A 23,407-nucleotide genomic window follows, 5' to 3' on the forward strand; every position below is an offset into this window, starting at 1 on the left:
GTATATGGCGGACGGCAGGACCGGCACACGGCTTTGGACCAATCAAAGATGGGGTCCTCAAAGGACCCCGATTGTAGAACCACGTGGCATCTCTCTTTCCATCTTTAGCCAAGGTGGCGGATGCTGGTCAAGGGACTCAAGAGAACAGACATGACCTAGCTTGGGGCGTTGGAGATGCGGTCTCCAGGTGAAAGCAGCATACTTCAATGTCAGCTGTTTTACATAAATGTCTTGTATACTCAGAACCTGAGGGAGGAGTGAGTGGACATCTCTTCAAATCGTTGAGGTGAATGCTCAGTCGGAAATCATGGCTGGAACACAACTGCTTTCGCAAAATAAATATATTAGTATATGATGCTGCTCAGGATGTCAAGTTTTCAGCTTGCTACCAAATCTTATCTATGTCTACGGTAGCGGGCTCTGCCGCTCGCACGGCCCTACCGCCTTATTCAATGCCCTCGGGCTCGAATCCATGATCGGGCGTATGCTGAGCACGTGGCAAACTACTGCCTTAAGAGGCCCTCATAATCGAAGCCGGTAACGCAGCACAACAGCCATCTCTCCCCCGACTGTCACTCTACGTCCTCGTTCACAATGTCTTTCCTGAGGCGCAAAGAAAAGAACCTCATTCCTCCGGTTGAACCTCCCGGTGCGGCGCGTAATGAGCTCCTGGGTTCTGGTTCTAGGGGGAACAGCACATCACCCCGTCCACCCCCGTCGTACCGCTCGACTGCCAGCACCTATGTCGCCAGTAGAGATGGTGATCCCTACAACGGCTACAAAGCACCCAGCAGGACTGGGTCACAGACAGACGTAGAGTCTTCTTCCCGCTACACTAGGAGCACCCCAGCGGGCGACTCTTACTCTCGGGGCCAGGGAAACGTGGATAGGGATCGTCAAGAGCTCTTTGCTGGCTACAACCCTCAGAAGGGTGGTTCTGGTAGATTCTTCGATGATGCTCCTGCCGAACCCGGCGAGAACGAGGACGAAGAGGTTGAGGGGATCAAGCAACAGATAAGATACACTAAGCAGGAGAGCGTCAATTCCACTCGGAATGCTCTCCGGATGGCTCGTGAGGCAGAGGAAACGGCCAGGAACACTGTCGCTAAGCTGGGTGACCAGTCTGGTATGTGGTTCGATGATCGCTCCGTCAACGCTACTTAATTTTCCTTCCACAGAGAAGCTCGCTAACACTGAGCGTCATCTCGATGTCTCGAAGGGGCACACCAACCGAGCTCAAGACAAGACCGATGAATTGAAGCAGCTAAACCGTTCCATCTTCCGCCCTGTCATCACCTTCAACAAGGACGCCAAACGTGCCGCACAAGAGGCAAAGTTACAGCAACGGTACGAAGAAGAGCGCGAGGAACGTGAGAAGGCTATGATGGATATAAGGGAGACTCAGAATCGTCTCGGGAGAGCGCAGACTTATGGAGCGCAGGAGGAAGATGAGGAAGGCATCGGCGGCGGCGGTGTAAGGTCAAGATTCAAGACCGCTGAGCAACAGGCCCTCAGGAAGGAGCAGCGAAAGCGCTACCAATTCGAGGCCACTGAGTCTGACGATGAGATGGAGAACGAATTGGACGACAACCTTGATGAGATCGCCGATGCCACCAAACGCTTGAAAGCACTGGGTATGGCTATGGGACAAGAGTTGGACAGTCAGGTTGGCAGGATCGGGCGCATCGAAGAGAAGACGGTCAACCTGGACAACAAGGTGTTCTCCACCACGGAGAGGGTGCGTCATGTCCTTGATATACACTCTGCATACCCTGACGCTCCCCTTGCAGCTCAAAAGGATCAAGTAAACCTTGCATACCTTACCTGTCTATTGTTGTGGCAGACTCGCATCATTCAGCTAAACTTCTGGGCTCAATTGTCAGGCGCTTTTCGAGGTCGTGCATTGTATAACTCGGACTACATTCTTTTAGGATACGCCTTGTAAATTACTCGCGAGATATCGGGATTTTAATACGTTCAACATGGTGTTCACGTAAAGGGTGCAGTGAGAGGAAATGGATTGCGGGCCGCAGGGCCCGGGCACGTACTTACCCACAGTCCAAAACATGGTGGCTTAGAGTCGCTGATCGACATCTGTTCTGTCTACTCTTTTACTTGCGTTCCCGGCGGGAGTCGAGTCTCTGCCCGGCCTCGTTGGCCATGGAGGAGGAGAATGTCGAAAGTGAATTGTGGTGCGTACATTTGTGATCCGTGCCTAATTGTATAGGGATCGAAACTTTGCCCTGCAGGGAACGACTTATTGGAGAGCAAACAGGTACGACGTTCTTAAGGATCTTGTGGTGTTCGGTTAGGCTGACTCTTACTGCTAGCTCTGTTCCGTAAGACGATAAATGAAAATGCGGAACTGAATGCACGAGTCAAGGAGCTCGAGCGCGAAGTATCAGTATGGAAGCTTGCTCATAAGACTGCCGACGAGGAGAGAAGTGCAATGAAGCGATCAATATCCAAACTTGAACGCAGTATTGGTTCTTTTAAAGTTAGTGATCCTGCTCTTGCACACTGAACCTGTGCGACTAATGGCCCGAACACACGATTAGGATGATAACCCTCTAGTTATCTGTTTGATTGATGGAGACGGTCATATATTCTCTCAGGACCTCTTGACGAAGGGGCAATCGGGCGGTCGTCAGGCTGCTATGTCCCTCACCAAGGGCATAATGGACTACATGTCTAACGACGATGACACTACTGCGGGTCGAAGCCAACTTTGGTTGACCATTTACTGCAACAAGAACGGTCTACTGGAGACACTCGTGAATCATCATATCTGTACAGCCGAGCAATATGAGGCCTTCGTCCTCGGGTTCAATCAATCTTCCCCACTATTCTCCATCGTTGACGTCGGTAGCGGGAAGGAAGCTGCCGATGCCAAGATTAAAGGTGCGCATAGGTTAATGCTATCGAATCTTCCAGCGACCTCATGGGCTTCAGAATGTCTTCGACTATTTACTCGATTTCCACAGACATCCCGTGTCTTCTTCGGCGGTACGCCCTGCTTCCCTCTTCTAATATGACCTTGCACTCACCCAGCGCAGGCGGTCACGACAATGGATACACCTCTACACTCAACTACTTGCAAAATGAGGGTTTGGTTGAGAAGATCGTACTACTGCGTGGTTACAGAGACCTCGCATCCGAATTGAAAAGCTTGAATCTTCCGAATCTAGAAATTGAAGGCGTTTTCATGTTGAGAAAGCTCCCAACATTCCCGCACAAGAAATCATCTACTCCCCCCTCAACAATACAAGCTGAAGACTTTGACAAGTTCAGGACGTCTTCCAGGGCGTCCAATGCACTTCCTACGATGAGCCCTAAACAGGGTAACAAGACACTACGATATCCTGATCCGTCGTTGGTGAGTTATGAAGTGTTAGTGTCCTGGCCATGATCTGAGCGTATCTATATAGTCTATCAATAAACGTTCGTGAGAGATATATATATACAGCTACGGGTTGCTGACGGGTACTCGCAGAAAAACCTCCGCCATGCAACTTCTACTACCTGGCCGAGTGCAAATCCGGGGACCGTTGCCGTTACGGTCATGACTATATACTGACGCACGATCATCTCAACGAGATCCGCACCAACTCCAAAAGATCACCGTGTCCCGCGGTCAACAGAAGTAAGCGTTCGTTAAACGAGTCGATTGACACTGATCTTTCATCTTGTCAGATCAAGCGTGTCCCAACGGAGAAAACTGCTGTATGGGCCACCTTTGCCCTCGTGGCTCCAGATGCATATTCCTCAAGCAAGGCAAATGTAAATTTACGGGGAGTAAGGATCAGCTTCTAACTCTGTTGAAGTCCGCGGGCACTGACGAGATACCAGCGGACATGCATCAAGACCCTCCGACACGCGGGAAAAACTCACACAGGCGGAATCACTCCAATAGTACGCACTTCGATGTCGGAGGAGGAAGTTATGGTAGCCCTCTATCGTCTCCGAGCCTCGCGAGCCCCGCTAATGAGCCCGCCGAGACCTACAACCTGGGCTCACCTTCAAAATACTCCAGCCACACACTTCTATATCCAGCCAATGTAGAGTACAGCGCCGCTGGCATGTATCCTTCGTACTAGGTAGCAAAATCATGACATGCAGTACTGCTTATTTTTGATTCACCGGATGCTCGCAGACGCGCCATAGCTGTGGTTAATCCCCCGTGCCACATGTATGAGCGACGCGAGAACGTCCAGTAGTATTGACCATGGAAACCGTTAGGGGGAGGGCACGGAAGGGGCTTCAGTGGGTTCGTGTGACCCCAATTGGACAGACAGCTTCGATTACTCACCACATTTTTTACAATTACCCAGCAATATCAATCTCACAGACTGATACAATAAACTTACAAGTTAAAACCCTCAGGCTATGCAGATTTTATCATAAGCAGGAGGGGTACGCGTCTGTGGCCGGTGGACAGAGCCACAGAATCGACACGCGCCCACGTGCACCGTGGTGTGGTTCTCACGTTCGCATTTGCAGTTCGCGAACGCGTTCGGCGGTGTGACCTCCCAGTGGGGTCGACTTTCTGCGACTGTCTGAGTGTCTGAGCCAAGTCTGAGCGACGCGACACTTCGCGGTGTGACACTGGCACGCGTGTGTGACGGGACGTGGCACGGCCTTCTGGTCGCGCCTCGGAATATGGTACGCTACGCCCAGTTCTCCCTGTAATCCCTCCCCTGGCGGCTAGCACGACCGAAAGCACTCTACACACCATGGTCCGTACCGCGTATGAACTCGAGATCGAGGAGAAAAAAGAAAGCAATCGTCGCCTCATGAAGGAATTACTGGGAGACCGTTTCGAAAACGAACCGGTCTTCAAGACGAAAAAGAAGCAAAAGAAGACCGCTCCGAGGAAGAGAAAGAGTTCAGCTATGGCTGTCGGCGACGGGGAGGGGAGCCGTCCGGCTAAGGCACCGCGCACTTCAGCGGAGGCCACCGAGAACGGCGAAGGGCCGCGCCGGAGCCAGAGGAACGCGGGGAAGACGGTCGACTACAAGAGCGAACAGCTCCTCCCGGCCTCACGCTCCCGTCTGATTTCGCTCAAGAGTAGCGACTCGACCATGGAGAGCGACCCCAGGCGGACGGAGAGGAGATCTCACGACCCCAAGACGTTCGGACACATCCCTGGTATCGAGGTCGGTACCTGGTGGGAGACGCGTAAAGATTGCAGTCTGGACGCGGTTCACGCGCCGTGGGTCGCGGGCATCTCTGGTGGACCGGACGGTGCCTACTCTGTTGCGCTCTCTGGTGGTTATGAGGATGATGTCGATCTGGGATATGCCTTGTAAGTGATGGCTCACGAGACGCGACTAAGATCAATTGCTAACGCGGAGGTGGTATTCATAGCACTTACACCGGATCAGGTACCTGTGTCTCTAACAATATCTCATGTGCTTTAGCTTACACGAAATACAGGGGGGCGCGATCTCAAGGGAACCAAGAATGCTCCGAAGAATGTACGTAGAGAGACAGCTGCCGCGACTTCCTCTAACCTTCCTTACCGAAGCTTCGGACCGCTCCGCAAAGCTCAAACCAGACGTTCGAGAACCCTTTCAATCAGGCACTCAAGGTGATGTACCCGCTCTGACTGCCGTAGCATAACCATTCTGACGTTCGCGATCCATGTTCCAGCGGTCGTGTGAGACCAAGAAGCCTATCAGAGTAATCCGAGGGTTCAAGCTCCACTCCGAGTTCGCGCCAGCTGAAGGGTACGCAGTGTCGCCGCTGTTGCATTTGTTAGCGGCCTGACTAGTTATATGACAGGTACCGCTATGACGGACTGTACACCGTGGAGAAGGTGAGTCCGCGCTTTCTTGTGGGATTATGAAGGATTGACTCACAATTGTCTCTGATGCCAGGCCTGGATGGAGAAGGGAATGAACCCTAAAGGATACCTCGTCTGCAAGTTCGCATTCAGGGTGGGTGTAACAATGATTAATAAATGTTGGGCCCGCCCATTCTGATATCGCTCTACCTTGTTGCAGAGACTCCCTGACCAGCCGCCAATCCCTACGAAGGACGAGTCGGTAGAAGAGGAGGACCAAGGCGAGGCTGATGATACGACTGAGACGCCTGACGAAGAGGATACCCCTGGGCCCGCCGAAGATGAACAGGAAGTAGCATAGGCACTTTTAAGCAAGGCCGGTGCACCTTCCAATCCAAAACACTCATGACCGGCGTGCATGAAAGGGCAGGAAAGCTACGAATCTACTGACCGTTATTTTATCACCATTTATCTTGCTTTGCGCTGCTCTACAATTGCTTTTTTGGATGTATCATACTGTTTTTTGTTCGATGTAAGTAATTGCTAATATACAATGGATCCGCTAGATACTGGTATGCAATACAAATACAGGGCGGGGGTATACATGTACATACGAACACGCGAACGGATGCTCAAGGGAGACCCATCACCACCTCTCGTATAACCCGCATGAAATCTTCCTTCCTCTCTTGCTCCACGTACGCACTCCCCGGCTTGCTGCTTCGCCATAGCTGATACATGCCCGTGATGCTCGCTTTCAACGCAGCGTCTACGGCATCTTCAACCCCGGTCTTGGAGTCAAAGGTCGCCCGCTCCTCCAATGCCTGCGGCTTCGGACTCAGGACCTTTGTGTCCTCGGAGCCCCCGTCGGATGTGCCCTCGTCGCCGTCTTCGCGAGCGACACCGTTACTTTCGGGAGGCGGGGAGCCGGGTATGGAATATGGCTCGCTGAACGATTGACGGGGTGAGGCGTGCCGAAGCAAGTTGGATAGGTGGTGCGGCGAGGGGATGTCCCGAGGGGGGAACTCTACGATCTGAGATTCCTGGCCGCCAGCGGCGTACGGGTTCGGGTGGGCCATTTGTCGTCGTTGTTCGGGGAGGGGTGAAGGGATGGTGGAATCTGCTGTGCCTGCGAGGGTTTCTGTTAGTGACTTTCTCGGCCGATTACATTCCCTCCCAACGTACCATGCACGGACGAGTATTGGGCCCAATAAGCGGCTTCAGCTGCGTCCTCCTCAGACTGATCTGGGTCGCTCGCGGGGGCAGCATTGCGGCTATGGTGAGTGTCCCTCTCTTCGTCGCCGTCATCGTCCCCACCGCCGTATGAGTTCCAATAATCGTCGTCGTCGTCACTTTCTTGACCTGGCGTGGCGTCGGCGCCACCGCGCACGTTCTCGTCGGAGGGGAGGTACTGCGGGACCGGAAGCGACGCTGCGACGGGCGACTCGAGGTCCGGGCTGCTATTGGGTGGAAACGGCATTAGAGCGGCGTCGTGGTACTTCCACTCGTCGCCGCCCCAGTGGAACACGAGCCGCAGGTCGTCATCTCCGCTGGAGGGGAGGAGTGAAGGGATATGGACGTGCGCATAGGTGCTCTCGGCGTCGGAGGTGTACTGCACGGGGTAGAGGGCGTCTTCGGGATCTACGCTGGGCAGGTCCTCGAGTAGGGCAAGTGCGCGGGCACGGACGTCGGGCGCGGAGGAGGGCCAGCTGAGATACTCCTTTGGATCGTCGGGGGAGATGGCGAGAAAGTGGTGGCGCTGGAGGAGGGGCCTGGAGAGGAGGTGCGGGGGCAGGGGCTGGGCGATGCCGGACGGCGGGGCGATGTACTGGAGGACGAGGGAGACGGCGTGGGCGGGCAGCGGGGCAGGGGCGGGCATGGTCGCTATGGGATGTGGGGAAGCGGGGAAGAGGACATGCGCCTTTGCAGCAGGCTTTTAAGCAGTGACAGATCTGTTTTGCGGGGTTGGGCGGGGCAGGCCAGCGCCATCAATTGCAGATGGAATTCCAGCCAGCGCACGTGAATCTCGCTCCTGCCAATTCAGGTTCTCACGGCACATCTTTCCACAGCGACGTCCTCCTCCGGCACCAGAGGCTCATCTTTCTGCAGTCCTTGCTCCTCCTTCCTGCACGACCGCATCCACGACCCGCCATGCAGCTCCCTTCGCTGCTTGCTCTGCTCTTCTTCCCTCTGCTCGTTCTCTCGCAGGTGCGTGTCGGCGCAGACAACCACGGATCACCTTCTCACAGTCTCTCCGGAACAGAACTCGAATAATGGCCAAGTCATAACAAGTCTTTCCACCGGGGTCGTCATCGTCTCTGGCTCAAATGGCAGGCAAGAGGCCACGACGACCGCCACAATCATCCAGACTCTCACCAACGCCGGAAACAACACGGCACAACCCACGGGCAACGCGACGCAGTCCGGCAACCAGACATCACCCTCCCAGACTGCTTCCGGGAACTCCTCCTCATCCACAATTCCCTACAGCCTACTACCCACCGCGCCCACATCCATCGATGGCGGAGGAGGAGATGGCGGCGCCCCGTCACCGGGAGCCAGCGGTGCAGGCGGTGTTTACGGGCCAGACGACGGATACATCGCCGCAGCTCTGATGGCCAACGTCAACGTGGTACTCGTGAGCTTAGCCGGGATACTGGTCGGAGGAGCGTTGGTTTTCGCATGAGGTAGTTGGGAGATGTGGTGGGACAGTGGTGTTGGCAACGGACTTGGCTTGGGCTCTGGATATGTTGCGTATATCGTTTGTCGGACGGTGATCGCATATCTGACTGGATGGACTGCTCCCCGGACTTTGACATTTAAGTATCGATTACTGCATTCTTTCACGACGTAATTTACTGCATCGTACATCTCCTCCCAAGTAATGTATGCGGCCCCAGTGAGTGTCGCTGTGTCTTTTGCTACCCGTGAGACTGAGTCGTCTGCCCGCGTCGTGTATAGGATATTCATAGACATGTGTAAGAATAAATGGGTATTGCCTGAGCGGTCCTTCGAGGTCCTTCGCATCTTTCTCTCTCTACCTACTGGTCCCAGGATTTCTCCGTTTCTGAGCTATTCTTGAGGCAGTCAATCTGTTCGCGATACCTCACCTTTCAGGTAAGGCTCTGATTTTGGCCGTGCTTCTGGTGTCTATGACCATCGCCGTCACTTCATGACTCGCATTGCATGGCCGTTCTGTCAATCGATTTGCCACATTCAAATCGGGGGCTCTGCATCAGCATGCCTGAGGGCTGTCCTCGAGACTCGGCTCGAGCACCGGATTGAAGGTGAAGTTCATTCCACAGATTATCTCGGAAATAAGAATTGATGGAATCGTTGCAGGAGCTTGCTGTGTTCGACCGGATGCTACATAGGTGGATAGGCAGTAAGTTTCAAGCTAGCCTCCACTTTCTGGCTTTTAAGCGTTAAGACTTGAGACTTCATACATTCCAGTGCGCCGCGACGCAGCCAGAATGGCTATATGCGAAGGTGGTAGCCGATATCAATGGAGAGCTCTGTGTTGGAACGTCACCATAGAATGGTCCTGTCCCGTCGGCCGCATGCACTACACGTGTTTATCGGGCGTACGCGCCTTTCCGTCTGGTACTGGCTCTTCAGAGACGAACCAAATACTGCCTACATCCGGGTAAGAATGCAAGGAATTTCCTGTATGTCTACCGTCCCCATCTAACATGTCGCGCACGGCGTCGCACCTCTGGCTGCTAGTCTTTAGGGAGGGGGAAAGGTTAAGTTCGGGAATATTTACATAAGCTCTCGGTGATCGACGACTGCCTTACTGCGTACACGCGTTCTGCGCACTATTGCTATTAACTACTGCGAGATGCTTCACCCCCATCCTCCGGTCCACCTCCCCTCCGCCCCATATACCCCCTCCTCAAGCCGCTGGCCCCCCTCTGTCCGCCTTCGTACGTCGATTGCAGCCAATCTTTCTGCGCTAATCCGCCTATCTTGTTTATTATATGACTGTCAGTAACGGCACCCCCGCGGATACGAGCGTCGACAGCACCGATACGGAATCGACCATGGTCGCGAAGGCGCACTACCACCCGTACCACCCGTACATGTTCGCGCTCATGACCTTCTGCGCCCTCGCTGAGCTCGGGCTGACTGCGTTTCTGATTACTATGGGGAATGAGCACCATTCGTGGCCGAGCATCCGCTACCATTCGCTGTGATTGGCATTCACTCTCCTTCGTTTTTCGGACGTGAAGCTCTGACACACAATTATTCCAAGGTTGATCCTATTCTGCTTCGACGCGGTGTGGACCATGATATTCTCCACCGCGTACCTGCTGTGGATGATCGACGGATCGGTGCACGTACTGGCCAGCATCGCGAGCTCTGTCATATGGCTGGTCATCACCACCATTGTATGGGTGCGTATGCCATTTCCATCCTTACTCGCCTTGCTGAGGATGCCCCCCGCAGGGGACGGCGTCGGGCGTGATGCACAAGACTCGAGGTGGGCACGACTGTCCTGGGGCCCCTGCCAACTCACGGTACGCACTCGATCCAGAGTAATGGCATCTAGAACTGACTCCCCCACAGATGCCGACAGTCACTCACCGTAGAGGCCCTCGGCTGGACCGAATTCTCGCTGTGCGTCCTCGCGCTGGGCGCGACGCTCCTCTGGGTGCGGCTGAGCAGGCGGCGATACGTGAGTGATTCTCGCCGGTTCGTGTAGCGCGGATGATGTATGTGACGTTGATTTTTTCGGTTGTGTTTGCATATACGCGTGCTTACCTGGCTTCGTTGGCGTGCGCAGAGGTCTCCGTATCTGCGGCTCATGTCCCAATGGTGAAGGATGCCTTTCCTGTCGCATTATGGACTACTGTGGTAGAGAGCGGCTGTGATTGATGTACTACTTTATTTCTGGGCGCCTATGGGGCATATGCGGGGTGGGGTCATTTACTTGTATCCTTATGTGCACATAACGCATGTAATGACATTGACATTGAAGCGCGGCGCGTCACGTCAATTAACGCGTCGCGGTCATGTGACATTGACACCGGGCGCTTAACCGCCCGACGAGCTCGAAATTGACTTCGTTCTGACAGCTACCACCACCTAGACTTGCCATGCGTATCTTCTCGAAGGACGTGCTCGAGCTTTCTCCAGCGCAGAAGCATCTGTACGCCACGGAGACTCAGACTAACTTTCGCCTGATCGCGAAACTTACGGCCACGCGCTCCCGGCGCATTCTATCCTCAGACGACCTTGCTTCACCCGAGTTGCAGACTGAGCTGGCTGAGTTGAGTCAATTCATAGAGCTGTCTTACAATGTTATGCCTGTGGAAGATGTATATCGTCACATTGACGTCCTCTCAAGACCTAATTTCCCCCTGGAGACCTGTAACGCCGTACGGGAATCGAAGTTCCTGAAGTCTTTCCTGGGCAAAGTCGCGGACCTGCATGCCTTCACTGCTCATCGACCAGCAAAGAGGCAACTGATTCTGGCTATATCGGGGACCTGTAATCTCAAACAAGTTTACTACGACTTGCATGCGTTCAGGACGACATATCCTTACGGGAAAGGATGCTCTGTGCATGCGGGATTCTGGAGCCTGTACATGGGTATCAAAGAGCTAGCGCTAGATAGCATCCGCAGTGCCATGCGCGAGCACGGCAAGGATATCGACGAGATCGTGATCGTAGCACACAGCATGGGAGCCGCTGTCGGTTACCTGCTGGCTCTGGACTTGCTGCTGCATGAACGAGAGCTCCTATCAAGTGTCCTGAAACTCGCTTTCTTCGGCGCTCCAAGAGTCGGTAATACGCATCTCGCGGAGTTATGGTGCGACACCGTTCGAGAGAGCGACCGTCAATACGGACGCCCCGTCAAAGAGTACTTCGTGAAGGGCTACAACGATGGTAGGTGGACCCAGCCCTTGCCTCGCACGTCCTAATTGAGTCTCCGTAGGTGTCCCATCCCTTCCACCGTACAAACTAGGTTATAGGCATCTCACTGAAACGCCACTATACTTTTCGGGCGGTCGTCTTTATCACATCCCCCCGTCCGAACGTGAGCACGGCTTGTTCGATGTCTCTCCGGATTCGCAGGACTTGAGAACGAGCGCACTGTATCCGAAGGGTGGACACAATTATTATAATGACAGGGATCTAGAGCGCTCGACTCGTCGCCTCGCGTGGCTCTATGAGAACATGAACAAAACATCAGATTGGGAGGAACAATATTACAAGGCCATGATTGAACCAGAGGAAGCTTGGAAAAGCAAGGCGCCCAAATAGGCTTGCGCGAAGGGGATCACTATGGCTGTCGGTAACCTCATTCTCGCTTGCTCCTGCTTGAGTCCAACATGTTGTATTGCCGGGTTCTGGTGCCGCTTACATGTGCTCTTCGTGTTGCTAGGGAATCAGAAGCCCAAGTCCGGAGTATCGCTCTTTTTATAGCTGTTGTCCATTGCATCATTCCATACGTATTCTCGACCCATATCTCAAGTTATCCTGGCGCTCGTCGTCGCCCTCGCAGACTCTGAACCTTACATCGACGGATGTTCAGCCATGTCGTTCGGCTCCTCTCCAAGGATGCCCTGGAGCTGACTCCAGCCCAAAAGGCCATGTACGATCACGAAACTCTCGGCAATTTCCGGGTCATAAACAAGATTGTGGCCACTCGCTCTCGCTACGTCTTGACGTCCAAGGATGCGGCACCGTCAGAACTACAGGAGGAACTGGCTGAGTTTGGACAGTTCGCCGAATTGGCATACAATATCATGCCGGTGGAGATGGTTTACAGCAACTTGGAACTCCTGACAGAACCTCGATTCCCGCTTGAAGACTCGCGGGTGATCCTGGACTCTGAGCTACTCAAGTCCTTCTGCGGCAGTGTCGCAAACCTGCATGCATTCACGGCATATCGGCCAGCCAAAAGGCAGCTGGTCGTCGCCATTTCTGGGACCCGTACACTGAAGCATGTAGCATACGATTTTCGTAACCAAATGACCCGATATCCGGTGGGTCATAAGTGTATGGTGCACAAGGGGTTCTGGAGGTTATATCAGGGACTGAAGGGACCTGCCATGGACGCTATTCAAGCTGGTCTAGGTGACAAAGTCGGACAAGTCAAAGAAATTGCTATTACTGGACACAGTATGGGCGGAGCAGTGGGCTCCCTCCTTGCGTTGGATCTGATGCTAGAGAGGAAGCTGCTCTTCTCGGGCTTGCGAATTAAACTGGCCTTCTTTGGGGCCCCGAGGGTCGGAAATAAGCATCTCGCGCGTCTTTGGCAGGACACTATCCACGAGTACCGTAAGGAAAACGGAGAGGAGTCGTTCCAGGAATATTCGGTGAAGATTTACAAGGATGGTACGCCTCATACGCCAACCATCACGTCCTTGACTGATTTAGGACTCAGGGGCCACATCACTTCCTCCCCATAGCTGGGGCTACAGACACCTGACCAAACGACCCTTGTACTTTTACGGAAGCAGACTGTATCGGGTGCCATCCAGCGAGTGCGAGCACGGCGTTTTCAGCATATCCCTCGGCGAAGAGGAGGCCAATCGGAGATGGCGGTATCCAAGAGGCGGACATGGATATTACAACGACCGAGATATGGAGACGCTCGCTAACCGCCTATCTTGGGTCGCTGAACACATTGGAGAGCCGGACTGGAGGGAAAGGTATCTTGCTCAGGTTCAAGCTCAAGAAGAGGAGTGGGAAGGCAAAGCAGTCAACAAGAAACGGTGGACACGATTGACACAGCGTCCTCGTCGTACATGACCCCCAGCACGTCTACATATACCCCAGCGATGTGCTCTGGCGCCTTGCACCTCTCGATACCACCCATATACGCGTCACTTCCGTTCATTAGTCAAACATAGACAGTGGATAATCATGCTCATTGCGTGAGGTATATTGATAAATGCGGATGGTTATACATGGATTGATACACTCTAATAGAATACAATAAATCCACAATGCATTTGCAAGACCGAGAAAGAGATAAAAACGTGTATATCTTGACAAGCACTCAGCTGGATCCAGATCCACCTGCTGCACCACCCCTGTCCTGCTTGGAGCGTAATCTGAGCCAAGCAGTGACCATAAATAATACCCATGCGAACACCACCAACGCCGCAGAGGCCGCAGCCGATATCTCTCCTCTTCTGATTTCGCTCTTTGAAGTAACAATAACGGCAGCGGGAGGGCCGTCCGTGGGAGTGGGAGCCTCAGGATCCTCGTCTTGGTCGGGCAGGATGAGATACTGGTGAATGGGAGGCGTTTCGAAACCCTCCAAACGAGGGGACCTTGCCCTCTCTGGCTCCCCCAGAAGGGGCGTTGCCTCAGTTGATTCCTCGGAAGACGTAGAGGCACGAGGCGCCTGCGATGGACGGGCCGGGCCCTGTTGCACGTTACCACGGCCATGCGACTGCTCCTTACGAGATGCCGATGAACGACGATTTTGAGTCTCCGCGGCCGCGCGCGACCTCCGTCGGACGAGCTTGACAAGTCCCACCAAAACCAGGATCTCCAGGAGGTTGATCGCCAAGAAGGCGTTCAGGAGGTACTGCATGGGCTTCTTCGCTGTGCGCGATTTGAGATCCAGAGAGAGACCCGCTAGTGTCTGAGAGATCGTGGACCCGGTTTGTTCGAGCTAGAGCGGAGTGCGAGTATAGTTAAGATTACATCCGATGTAGAAATGCGGAGTGGAACCTACAGCTTTATGGGCTCCAAGGGTGGTGGAGACGTATTTGAAGGGGACGATTTGAGGCACAATCATGACCAGGAGTACTGTAATGACGATGAGCGAGTTTAGGAGAATCGAGAGCAACGCCACTTACAAGGTGAGAAGCCCTGCCCTATCCCAAAGGCAGCGATACCAGGCATCGGCGTCTCGGTCCATGACGGCGGAAGGGCCAGCCAGGCGTAACAGCATGCGGTCAAGACTGCGGAGAGCAAGAACAGCTGCAGGACGATCGGCCTATTCTTGAAGTGGTCTGTGATGTACCCGCACTATTCGAAGTAAAGTTCAGTCACCTATAGTGGGCGCAATAGGAATGGAGTGTTGATACTGACGATTGGATAGAGTATCACGCTGCCTGCAAGTAAGTACGAAGCGCTGTTGCTCGCTTCGAGTTCGGTAAGGCCGTAACGGCGCTCGATGATGTTACTAATGCCATGGGTGAGTGACGTGAGGTTTGCAATCCGTATCGTAAATGCGAGGCGAAGATGCGTACGCAGCAAGGTGTGTGAAAGGCGACCAGATCGCGCCGCAGAGTATATTTAGACCAATGTATCTGTGGGGGAATGTGTGTGAGCTCTTTATAATAGTGACGACGGATGCATTGAGAAGGTCATGTGATTTTAATCACTTACACCCAGAACACGTCTCCGAGCTTGGTGATGTCCCGGAAATGCACCTTCCGCTTTTCCGCAACGCGTTCTAGGGCTTGAGCCTCGGAAAGATTATGAGACGCCCTCCTGGAGGCCTCTTCTTCGATCTCGGCGGCCTCGAGCTCTGTATCAGAGTTCCGGACGAGCCATTTTGACGCTGAGACGTAGATGAGATTGATGAGGACAGAAAAAGCAGCAAGGGCCGTGGAGGCGATGAAGGGCGCGTGGGGCCCGAACTTCTGGGAGAGCGGATAAGAAGACCGGGCCGAAATGAAGGATGCGCCTTTGCCTGCGACCAGGCCCAAAGCGAGCGACACGCCCAAGCCGTGAGACTGGAAAAAGCGGACAATAATAGTCTCTTGGACAACCGCGAGCGGGGAAACCCCGAGACCAAAGACGAAGAGCCCGAATGCCATAAGACGGACGTTCTCCGAGATATCGCCCAGCAGCAGGAGCGCTTGACCTGGGTGCAGTTGAATCAGGAGATCAAATGGAGAGGCGGCGGCGCGTAGGTATCGGGATCTTACCGAGGAAGATGACACCTGTCGCAAGGATGCTGGTGAGCGTGGTCCCCAGCCTGCTGGCCATGATGCCGCCCACGAGCGGAGTCCATGTGCTGTTGAGACTGAGGGCGGAAATGAGGAGACTAAATTCGGTGTTGTCAGTCCCCATCTCGCGGGTTATTTTGGACTTGAGGGGCCCGAGGATGTAGGAGGCACTGGGGGCGGCGACGGTATTTTTGTCAGAATCATGGAGCGGTGGTGTATGATGGACTCACTAATGGCTGCCAATGCTCAGTGAGCATGCGCACAAAAGGGCCAGCGCCCTGACGACGAAGGCGCTTGTGGTTGTAGTCGTCGTGAGTCGTAATGGCCGTGAGCCGTCGTCATTGGTGAATGAGCGGTGGTCGAGCGAGTCTCCGTCGTTTGACCTCCGTCCGGAGGCATTAGTCGGCCTCGTCATAGTGTCGGAGCGCTCGTCGTCGTCGTCGGGGGCGTTGAAGAGACGAAGAGGGATGTGCTGGGGCGCGGGGCGAGTAGAGAGGAAGGGAAAGAGAGTGAGGAGGGTAAACCCACGAGGGGTTATAAATGGAAAACGGGCCAGAGCTGGGTCGAGTAAACACGGAGCGCAAGTAGATCTGGAGGGGAAGAGGCAGCCTTGTCTAATCAGATAACCGGCCGTTTTCGTGCGGACCCATCTCTGACGTAAGCACTCGCACCGACCCAGCCCGAGCCACAGCCACCCAATTCGGGCTCTGCCACGCTACCCAAGGTTCAGCTAACTGCTTTCCTTGCTCTTGCACCCGTTGCTTACTTGCTAATGGGTCTGGGCCGATGGCGGAACGGGACGTTCACTTGAACCATGATGATATCTTCTCAAGCAGTGTTCCTGCGCGATCTGTGATTACCTTCGTCGACCTCTGAGTAAGTCTTTCCTGAGTAGATTCCATCTGCGGCCAAACCTCTCTGGGGCCTGTCTGTGCGCCTGGCGCAGATGAATTCTATATCTTATCAGGTCAGTAACTTCATCCATCACGTCGACATCGTCCCCGCTCAAGCCTAGCAACTACTCGGGCTTATCCAGCGGATTTCCCTCTGTCTATTGTTATTCTCCCTCCCTCCGGAATGAACGAGCAAGTAATCCATTCACAAGCGCTATCCGAACAGGCTGCGCGCTTTTGCTCATGCTCATGGTACCGGACCAACTGTTTGGGTTAGGTTCACAAGATGATCGTGTAAATCTCGATCTCTCCCATGATCTTCTTGTTGCCACAATCACTACCACCACCAGCAGCTGCGTCGAACGTATATAGGAGTGTACACAGTACCAGTCTACGTTGTACATACACAATCGAAATTTCATGGCACTCCTCCCTGTCTATTCGTGCGAGCGACCTGTCAATTGTGGCTCGCCAGACTCGCTCTATACTATATTCCTGAACCATGTCATCACCTCAGAAATTCTGGCAAAGACTCGGAGAATACTCTCGAGTTATGCTCCTGTCCTGACCACCGGGGCCAAGAGAACATATGCGGTGTGTAGCGGCGCCATGCAATGGACCAGTACAAGGTCACGGTCCCGCTGCTGCTCTTGACCTCACCCATACTCCTCGATACCCCACCTCTCCTCGCAGCGTGCCTTTCATTTCTGGGGCCCTCTGAGCTCAAAAGGGCTCTTCCACTCTCCCGACTTGATTCCCTCCGTCAACATAGGTTTCCGCCTCGACGTCTAAAGGTCGTTGGACTTTGCCGCTTACACTCGAACCGTGTACGTACGCGACATCAGAACACGTTTCGATATCGCATTGCGTCGGCCTGCCTCATTGTCTATTCATGATTTTAGGGTGGGTATTCTCTCTCCCGTCTCCCGGATCTCGCACTCACGTTCCTTTTCATCCGGGATTCTCGAAGATACGACCCGTTCACGCCTACTCTTGACTCACGGACACGTACTTTCACGTCAACCTTTACGACCTCCATCTAACGCGCCTCGGTATCCCGTATTCCCTGCGCGATCGCGCGGCTCCGATGTACTCGCAGCTCCCCGCGTTCCTGCTCTACACGGTCCTCCTCCTACCTTCCCTGGGGCCGTGCGCCACCGTGTCCGCGCTCCCAAGCCTGAACCTGAACCTGCGACCGCGATTGCCAAAGGTGTCGTTACCGGCCACTTGGAGTGGCAGCGCTCGGGACGCAGGCCTGTCTTCCCTGCTCCCGCGTGCCGGTGCTTGGGTGAAGAGAGCGGCGGCGGCTTCGGGAAGCTCGAGCTTTGAATACGACAGGAACGGCACGAGCTTTCTGTGGGTGATCCAGGACACGTACGCGGGCAAGACGTTCTTCGAGTGCGTGTCGCGTTCATTCATTCGTTCGTTCGGTGTGCGCGGATTCGTCAGCGACTAACGTTATGCGTGTGCGTGTGCAGTCGGTTTGGGTTCTACAGCGACTCGGATCCTACGCAGTGCGTGATTGGTCTGTCTGGCGTCCTTCCATTGTATTGGCTGATACACTATTCTTCATCAGTGGGACCGTAACGTGAGTGTCGGAATTCCGATGGACGAATGATCGTCGCCTTGCTCACACATTGGCCGCGTCAGCTATGTGAACCAATCAACCGCCTTCTCGAGCGGCCTTGCGTATGTCACGGATGACAATAAAGTTATAATGAAGGGCGATAACACCACTTGGTTGCCCGAGGGCGCATACCGTAACAGGTGCGTTGCAGGTAACTCGTCCCCGAGAATTAACGGCCTTACCGAGCTTTCTGCGTACCCGCGCAGTGTCCGCGTCTCCAGCTACACCCAATACAACACTGGGCTGTTCATCCTCGATGTAGATAGGGCTCCGTGGGGATGTGGTAAGTCTTGCCGCCCACGTCGCTGCCTTCGTCTACTGAATCGTGTCCAGGGGTGTGGCCAGCATTTTGGACCCTCGGCGGCGGGCAATGGCCTTATGTGCGTCCCGCCGCTCCTGCCCGATATCAGTGTATGGAAGGCTGATCTGCCTGCTAGACAGGAGAGATCGATATCTTAGAAGGCGTGCACGATAATCAGCATAACCAAGTTACATGGCATACCGGGCCGAGTAGGTACCTCTCGTATGCCTCTGAGCGTGTTTCCGTTCACTAATGGAGAGGCCGTGCAACAAGACTGTACGCTGACACCGACGAATTTCACGGGAACCATCGTGGTATGTGCCCGCACTACGACGAAGCCAGCCCCAGTCGCTGACGCCTGCGCCTTGACAGCAAACGAACGGCCAGGATAACCTCGACTGCGATTGCAGTAATAACCGGAACAGCAACGCCGGCTGCGGGGTGACCGAGTGGAGCCGTGCGTCGTATGGACCGACGTTCGACGCCCAGGGCGGCGGCGTGTTCGCCATGAAGTGGGATGACCAGGGCATTGCAGTTTGTAAGGAGCTCTCGAGTGCTTTACCGGGCGCACACAGGACTGACTTGGTGTGGCCAATGTCAGGGTCATTCTATAGAGCCGCGGTGCCCGCCGATGTCATCAACGGGACTCCCAATCCCTCGAGCTGGGGCGAGCCTGTCGCTGCCCTGGACCCGTCGGGATGCGATCCCCTCACTAATTTCGTGAACCACTCCATCATCTTCGGTACGTACCATCGACTTATTGCACAGATAGCATACTGACCGCCGTATCCAGATATCACCTTCTGCGGTGAGTACATAAAGTTGTGCTTCCTGGCCAGTTCCTGAGCGGGGTTGATGATATGTAGGTGACTGGGCTGGTAATTCGTACGCGACCTCCGGATGCCCTGGGACGTGCGCCGAGCGTCTCATGGATCCTAGTAATTTCGTGGTGAGTAAACTATACCATGGATAAACTTGCGTAGTCTTGACTCCCGATTAGAATGCGTCCTGGATTATCAACACCTTGAAGGTGTACAAAAAGCAGATAATTACCGGTCAGGTTTCAGCTGCAGCCGCGCCGTCGTCGCCACCAGGCCCCTCTGCATTCTGGTGGGTGATAGCCCTGTTGCTGAGCACGACTGGGCTGCTTTTGTAGTGTTGCGTGGACGATATTGTACGTTGCTGTAGTGCGAATACAAAGGAGTAGTACTTGGTTTACACGCTTCAGCAGGAAAGGGCGTGGGATTTCTGTACAGCGTGCCGTTGGCTGAGAGAGCCTGGAAACAGTCCAAAGCAAGGCACAAAGCATTGGATACAGATACACTTCCTTGATCCACTATATAACATCCAATGCGGGTTATGTGATTGGATAAGAACCTACGAAGACGAGATCCACCACTGAAGTCCAATCATGGCATGATCTACAGTTTCATTATCCGCACTCCTGCTTCATCGCGCCCCGGCGCTGCGACAGCGAAGCCGGGCTCCGCGAAGCTAGCGCGCAAAGGAGTGACGCTGACGTGCCCTTTAAACATGGCCCATCCATCAGACCCGACCGGCAAGATATCCTCGGAAGGAAAGATGAGGTCCTGCATGTCGGGTTTGAACTTGAACACTAGTTTTCCGACTTCTGACGGAGCAGCTTCTTTACTGGCAGAGACATCCTCCGGATCTTGGCCAGCAGGGGCGTCCGGCCCACCCGAAGACCCTGCTCGTCGTAGGGCAGGTGCTTCGTCGGGTGAGTGCGCCTGGAATAATCGCCCGTATGTGTTGCGCCAGATCGTTGTCCAGTGTATCTCCAAGCCGTTTTCACTAAGGAGTTCCTCGATCATAGGGATGTTGATGTTGTAAAGGTCTACTTCGCCGTTGCGTAGACCTCCTTCATCCTTACCCCAGGTGTCCCACAGGTGGGAGATGATACGACCTGCGAGTCTGTGGGCAGGGTCGAAATAACTTGTCGGGGTTGGCCTGTTGACCGTTCCGTACGAGACGGCAATGGAACGGATATGAGAAAGAGAGGAAGACAGCGCAGCGCCTATTGTTCCCGACGAGAGAGCAAATGCGGCTAAAAAGCTGCTTGGTCAGCATCTCGACGAGGACATAGGACCAGAACCACGAACATGATGTATTTCTGCCATAATTTGGACCAGAAATCTACGCAGAGGCCCCCAAAAAACGTTAGCATACACTGTCCAGCCAAGTACATCGCATTGCGACGAACCACTAGATCGATTTCCCCCTTGTAGAGGTTGTGCAGAGCAATATTGACACAGGTCGCTGGCGTCTGATATCCAATGCCAATATAGCAGCAAATATGTCTGCAACAAACAACACTTACGCCATCCAGAAGAATCCACTCAGCTACTTCTCCGTCCTGTAGTAGCCGAGGTGATAGAGAAATCTCGCCATTACCATCTGCAAAGAGTATTTCAGCGTGAATGACACGGCAGTCGCTCAAGAACGTACCTGGGTCTTGCGGGTAGTAGTATTGTCCTCGGATGATGTCTTTGATTTGGTATGCCTTGCCTGACGTTTCGTAAAGGTTACTGAGATCGACAAGCGGGATGACCAAGATTCCATACCGATCCATGACTTCTGGGTGCTAGGCAAGACAACCTTGACATCCCAGCCTGCACATTGCGTGAAAGGTCAGTACAAGCACATATAAGCGGGACGTATATTATCTACCTAGGACATCCGTTAGATGGCGATAGAAGCCGTAGATATAGGGCGAATCTCGGCCTGGTGGCCCGTCGTCATTCTTAAGACGACAAGTACAAAGGATTCAATACGACAGTATCTCAACTGGAATAGACGCGTCGATACTTGCGGTCAGGAGTACTCTGAGTCTCTTGGATGCCATGGTAGTTGGCGGTAAGCAACTGAGGGCCTATGCTCGACTGTGGCTGTGTGCCACTTGAGTACGACCGGGAACATGTACATTCGGACAGGTTCGCGCCGATTGTATGAGTTTGAGGTTTGCTTCGTTCTCGCGGACCGTCCTGAGCAATCGCTCAACCGCTTCGTATACCTATCTCCCCCTTTCAGTATCGTCTACGTCTGGAGGGAAACCACAAGCCCGTTTGGCTCTCGTACGCAGGTTGTCCAACTTGAAGGCACCCATGTCCTTGAGTTCGGTGGATAGCCAACCATTGAAAAGGCAAAAGATGGACATCGGTCAGTCTAGTACGAAGGTAAGACAATCATCTCTCCTTGAATGATTTCAAAACCCAGAAGAGACGCGTAAAGACCATAGGTACTCATAATGGGACCTTCCATTGCGATGAGGCACTAGCCGTATTTCTCCTGCGCCACACTACTACTTACCATGGTGCTGGTCAGTCGTTTATACTCATGCCTTGCATCACTGTGCACTTATTCCCTTTACTAAGGTCTAAAGCGATCGCGCGATCCCAAAATCCTGGACACTTGCGATATCGTGGTGGATGTCGGCGGCGTCTATGATGAAGGCTTGCAACGATTCGATCATCACCAAAGAGGGTTTGACGAAGTGTTCGGGCATGGATTCACCACAAAGCTATCATCGGCAGGACTTGTCTACAAGTGGAGTTTTTCGATTATGAATGATAGCTCCAACTGATGCGTTCTGCAGGCACTTCGGTAGAGAGATTGTTGCAACCAGACTGGGGTTGAGTACAGATGATTCCAAAGTGAACACACTCTGGCTAAAGCTCTATAAGGTCTGTCAACTCAAGTAGCGGTCTTTGATGTATGCTCACGTCCCCCACCGCCAGGAATTCATCGAAGCAATCGATGGTATCGACAATGGTATTTCACAATACCCCAAAGATATACAGCCGAGGTATCGGAATCGTACCGATCTCTCTAGCAGAGTAAGCTGGTTAAATCCAGCTTGGAACGAGTCTGTGGATTCGGACAGCGTGGATGTAGGTTCACCTGCCCTCTCTGTTAAGCGTGATCTCCCAACGTTTTCCACGCAGGCTCGCTTTGAGCAAGCATCGCAGCTAACGGGCGAGGATTTTTTCGGTCGTCTCGATTATTATGGGAAAGCATGGCTACCGGCTCGTGACATTGTGCTGAAAGCTTTGTCCGAGCGATGGAATGTGGAACCCAGTGGGAGGATACTCTTCTTCACGCAATTTGCTCCCTGGAAGGTTCGGGAGACATATTTCACTATGCCGCTGATAGCTCAACACACTTCGCATCTAGGAGCATCTGTTCGAACTGGAGGCCGAGCAAGCTATACCCCCCGAGTCGCAGCCCATATATGTGGTATATCCCGATGAGACGGGGGGCAACTGGCGAGTTCAAGCAGTCCCGATCACCCCCGAGAGTTTCGAAAGTCGCAAACCTCTCCCAGAAACTTGGAGAGGTTTGAGGGATGATGAGCTTAGCAAAGCAAGCGGGATAAATGGTGGCATATTTGTTCATGCAAGCGGCTTCATTGGAGGTGCGTCTGGTGCGCTCTGGAGGACGATCCACCACGGTCTCTCATGCTTGAGCATAGGTAACAAGACGAAAGAAGGAGCTCTAGCCCTTGCCAAGGGAGCCCTCCAACTGTGATGTTAGGGCATCTTATTAGCAATATGTTACGCAAGCGTAACCCTCAAGGCGCCCGTGTCTCTTCGAATTGCTGGAAAGCATGGATCCATGGATACAGATAGCTTGTTCCTGATTCTGGAAGTAAAAAAAAGAGGACCTTGCTTGTAGCTTAATGTAATGGATATCATCTGACTGGTGAAGCCTTGCAAAACTCCCCTAAGAACGTGAGGACGTTGCCACTGCAACTCCCGCTTGTGTTGTATATACGGTAGTCAGAACCATTACGTAACGCAATGTCGGCGAGGTTAGGCGGTGGATATTGGAGGACAGGTTGCGGACAGATACATGTTG

At 53.6% G+C, this 23,407-nt stretch overlaps 12 protein-coding genes across 12 annotated transcripts; 9 read left to right on the forward strand and 3 right to left on the reverse strand.

Annotated features, from left to right (window-relative positions):
* The first annotated feature begins 544 nt into the window (after nucleotides 1–544).
* GLOTRDRAFT_68742 (synaptosome-associated proteinsynaptosomal-associated protein 25) lies at nucleotides 545–1,988 on the forward strand. The gene is made up of 3 exons (XM_007862923.1): nucleotides 545–1,126; nucleotides 1,179–1,738; nucleotides 1,791–1,988. The coding sequence occupies exons 1-3, from the start codon at nucleotides 595–597 to the stop codon at nucleotides 1,806–1,808; spliced, it is 1,110 nt and encodes a 369-aa protein (XP_007861114.1). The 5' UTR covers nucleotides 545–594; the 3' UTR covers nucleotides 1,809–1,988.
* Nucleotides 1,989–2,160: 172 nt separating this feature from the next.
* On the forward strand, nucleotides 2,161–4,097 carry GLOTRDRAFT_124541 (uncharacterized protein; the record flags this gene model as incomplete). The annotated part of the gene is made up of 10 exons (XM_007862924.1): nucleotides 2,161–2,192; nucleotides 2,250–2,275; nucleotides 2,331–2,497; nucleotides 2,559–2,901; nucleotides 2,953–3,006; nucleotides 3,057–3,376; nucleotides 3,429–3,441; nucleotides 3,494–3,633; nucleotides 3,694–3,780; nucleotides 3,825–4,097. The coding sequence occupies 10 exons, from the start codon at nucleotides 2,161–2,163 to the stop codon at nucleotides 4,095–4,097; spliced, it is 1,455 nt and encodes a 484-aa protein (XP_007861115.1).
* A 636-nt stretch (nucleotides 4,098–4,733) lies between these two features.
* Nucleotides 4,734–6,146, forward strand: GLOTRDRAFT_124542 (uncharacterized protein; the record flags this gene model as incomplete). Its single annotated transcript, XM_007863397.1, has 8 exons — nucleotides 4,734–5,305; nucleotides 5,368–5,384; nucleotides 5,437–5,477; nucleotides 5,528–5,590; nucleotides 5,653–5,729; nucleotides 5,785–5,818; nucleotides 5,880–5,939; nucleotides 6,006–6,146. 8 exons carry the CDS (start codon nucleotides 4,734–4,736, stop codon nucleotides 6,144–6,146), a joined length of 1,005 nt encoding a protein of 334 aa, XP_007861588.1.
* Nucleotides 6,147–6,417: 271 nt separating this feature from the next.
* GLOTRDRAFT_124543 (uncharacterized protein) lies at nucleotides 6,418–7,664 on the reverse strand (the record flags this gene model as incomplete). The annotated part of the gene is made up of 2 exons (XM_007862925.1): nucleotides 6,418–6,914; nucleotides 6,971–7,664. 2 exons carry the CDS (start codon nucleotides 7,662–7,664, stop codon nucleotides 6,418–6,420), a joined length of 1,191 nt encoding a protein of 396 aa, XP_007861116.1.
* A 253-nt stretch (nucleotides 7,665–7,917) lies between these two features.
* GLOTRDRAFT_109142 (uncharacterized protein) lies at nucleotides 7,918–8,813 on the forward strand. Its single transcript, XM_007862926.1, has 3 exons — nucleotides 7,918–7,993; nucleotides 8,049–8,684; nucleotides 8,747–8,813. The coding sequence occupies exons 1-2, from the start codon at nucleotides 7,937–7,939 to the stop codon at nucleotides 8,469–8,471; spliced, it is 480 nt and encodes a 159-aa protein (XP_007861117.1). The 5' UTR covers nucleotides 7,918–7,936; the 3' UTR covers nucleotides 8,472–8,684; nucleotides 8,747–8,813.
* Nucleotides 8,814–9,828: 1,015 nt separating this feature from the next.
* GLOTRDRAFT_31476 (uncharacterized protein) lies at nucleotides 9,829–10,490 on the forward strand (the record flags this gene model as incomplete). Its single annotated transcript, XM_007862066.1, has 4 exons — nucleotides 9,829–9,977; nucleotides 10,041–10,182; nucleotides 10,235–10,305; nucleotides 10,355–10,490. The coding sequence occupies 4 exons, from the start codon at nucleotides 9,829–9,831 to the stop codon at nucleotides 10,488–10,490; spliced, it is 498 nt and encodes a 165-aa protein (XP_007860257.1).
* A 394-nt stretch (nucleotides 10,491–10,884) lies between these two features.
* Nucleotides 10,885–12,055, forward strand: GLOTRDRAFT_30715 (alpha/beta-hydrolase; the record flags this gene model as incomplete). Its single annotated transcript, XM_007862021.1, has 2 exons — nucleotides 10,885–11,677; nucleotides 11,727–12,055. The coding sequence occupies 2 exons, from the start codon at nucleotides 10,885–10,887 to the stop codon at nucleotides 12,053–12,055; spliced, it is 1,122 nt and encodes a 373-aa protein (XP_007860212.1).
* Nucleotides 12,056–12,318: 263 nt separating this feature from the next.
* GLOTRDRAFT_135416 (alpha/beta-hydrolase) lies at nucleotides 12,319–13,623 on the forward strand (the record flags this gene model as incomplete). Its single annotated transcript, XM_007862927.1, has 2 exons — nucleotides 12,319–13,132; nucleotides 13,182–13,623. 2 exons carry the CDS (start codon nucleotides 12,319–12,321, stop codon nucleotides 13,547–13,549), a joined length of 1,182 nt encoding a protein of 393 aa, XP_007861118.1. The 3' UTR covers nucleotides 13,550–13,623.
* A 49-nt stretch (nucleotides 13,624–13,672) lies between these two features.
* Nucleotides 13,673–16,126, reverse strand: GLOTRDRAFT_113330 (MFS general substrate transporter; the record flags this gene model as incomplete). The annotated part of the gene is made up of 9 exons (XM_007862928.1): nucleotides 13,673–14,423; nucleotides 14,487–14,560; nucleotides 14,611–14,782; nucleotides 14,846–14,939; nucleotides 15,007–15,066; nucleotides 15,146–15,626; nucleotides 15,691–15,881; nucleotides 15,942–16,004; nucleotides 16,095–16,126. The coding sequence occupies 9 exons, from the start codon at nucleotides 16,124–16,126 to the stop codon at nucleotides 13,800–13,802; spliced, it is 1,791 nt and encodes a 596-aa protein (XP_007861119.1). The 3' UTR covers nucleotides 13,673–13,799.
* A 1,565-nt stretch (nucleotides 16,127–17,691) lies between these two features.
* On the forward strand, nucleotides 17,692–19,688 carry GLOTRDRAFT_68755 (uncharacterized protein; the record flags this gene model as incomplete). The annotated part of the gene is made up of 13 exons (XM_007862929.1): nucleotides 17,692–18,002; nucleotides 18,083–18,118; nucleotides 18,181–18,192; nucleotides 18,255–18,371; nucleotides 18,438–18,514; nucleotides 18,565–18,611; nucleotides 18,669–18,741; nucleotides 18,806–18,846; nucleotides 18,920–19,070; nucleotides 19,134–19,274; nucleotides 19,326–19,340; nucleotides 19,399–19,481; nucleotides 19,533–19,688. 13 exons carry the CDS (start codon nucleotides 17,692–17,694, stop codon nucleotides 19,686–19,688), a joined length of 1,260 nt encoding a protein of 419 aa, XP_007861120.1.
* On the reverse strand, nucleotides 19,661–21,469 carry GLOTRDRAFT_113331 (sure-like protein; the record flags this gene model as incomplete). The annotated part of the gene is made up of 8 exons (XM_007862930.1): nucleotides 19,661–20,597; nucleotides 20,653–20,686; nucleotides 20,754–20,816; nucleotides 20,871–20,947; nucleotides 20,999–21,058; nucleotides 21,115–21,162; nucleotides 21,221–21,293; nucleotides 21,458–21,469. The coding sequence occupies 8 exons, from the start codon at nucleotides 21,467–21,469 to the stop codon at nucleotides 19,954–19,956; spliced, it is 1,011 nt and encodes a 336-aa protein (XP_007861121.1). The 3' UTR covers nucleotides 19,661–19,953.
* An 18-nt stretch (nucleotides 21,470–21,487) lies between these two features.
* Nucleotides 21,488–23,262, forward strand: GLOTRDRAFT_135420 (metal-dependent protein hydrolase). The gene is made up of 7 exons (XM_007862931.1): nucleotides 21,488–21,726; nucleotides 21,782–21,869; nucleotides 21,925–22,096; nucleotides 22,146–22,233; nucleotides 22,288–22,668; nucleotides 22,724–22,964; nucleotides 23,022–23,262. The coding sequence occupies exons 1-7, from the start codon at nucleotides 21,499–21,501 to the stop codon at nucleotides 23,075–23,077; spliced, it is 1,254 nt and encodes a 417-aa protein (XP_007861122.1). The 5' UTR covers nucleotides 21,488–21,498; the 3' UTR covers nucleotides 23,078–23,262.
* The last annotated feature ends 145 nt before the right edge of the window (nucleotides 23,263–23,407 follow it).

The sequence above is a fragment of the Gloeophyllum trabeum genome (genome assembly GCF_000344685.1).
Source record: "Gloeophyllum trabeum ATCC 11539 unplaced genomic scaffold GLOTRscaffold_00001, whole genome shotgun sequence".
NCBI classification, from domain to species: domain Eukaryota; kingdom Fungi; phylum Basidiomycota; class Agaricomycetes; order Gloeophyllales; family Gloeophyllaceae; genus Gloeophyllum; species Gloeophyllum trabeum.

Excerpts from the sequence above, each read along its gene's own strand:
- GLOTRDRAFT_109142 (XM_007862926.1), top strand. The coding sequence starts at position 7,937 with ATGCAGCTCCCTTCGCTGCTTGCTCTGCTCTTCTTCCCTCTGCTCGTT. Across the intron at positions 7,994-8,048 it reads CTCTGCTCGTTCTCTCGCAG|AACTCGAATAATGGCCAAGT; the intron begins GTGCGTGTCGGC and ends TCTCCGGAACAG.
- GLOTRDRAFT_68742 (XM_007862923.1), top strand. The coding sequence starts at position 595 with ATGTCTTTCCTGAGGCGCAAAGAAAAGAACCTCATTCCTCCGGTTGAA. Across the intron at positions 1,127-1,178 it reads TAAGCTGGGTGACCAGTCTG|AGAAGCTCGCTAACACTGAG; the intron begins GTATGTGGTTCG and ends TTCCTTCCACAG.
- GLOTRDRAFT_135420 (XM_007862931.1), top strand. The coding sequence starts at position 21,499 with ATGAGTTTGAGGTTTGCTTCGTTCTCGCGGACCGTCCTGAGCAATCGC. Across the intron at positions 21,727-21,781 it reads TCGGTCAGTCTAGTACGAAG|ACCATAGGTACTCATAATGG; the intron begins GTAAGACAATCA and ends AGACGCGTAAAG. Across the intron at positions 21,870-21,924 it reads TACTACTTACCATGGTGCTG|GTCTAAAGCGATCGCGCGAT; the intron begins GTCAGTCGTTTA and ends CCCTTTACTAAG.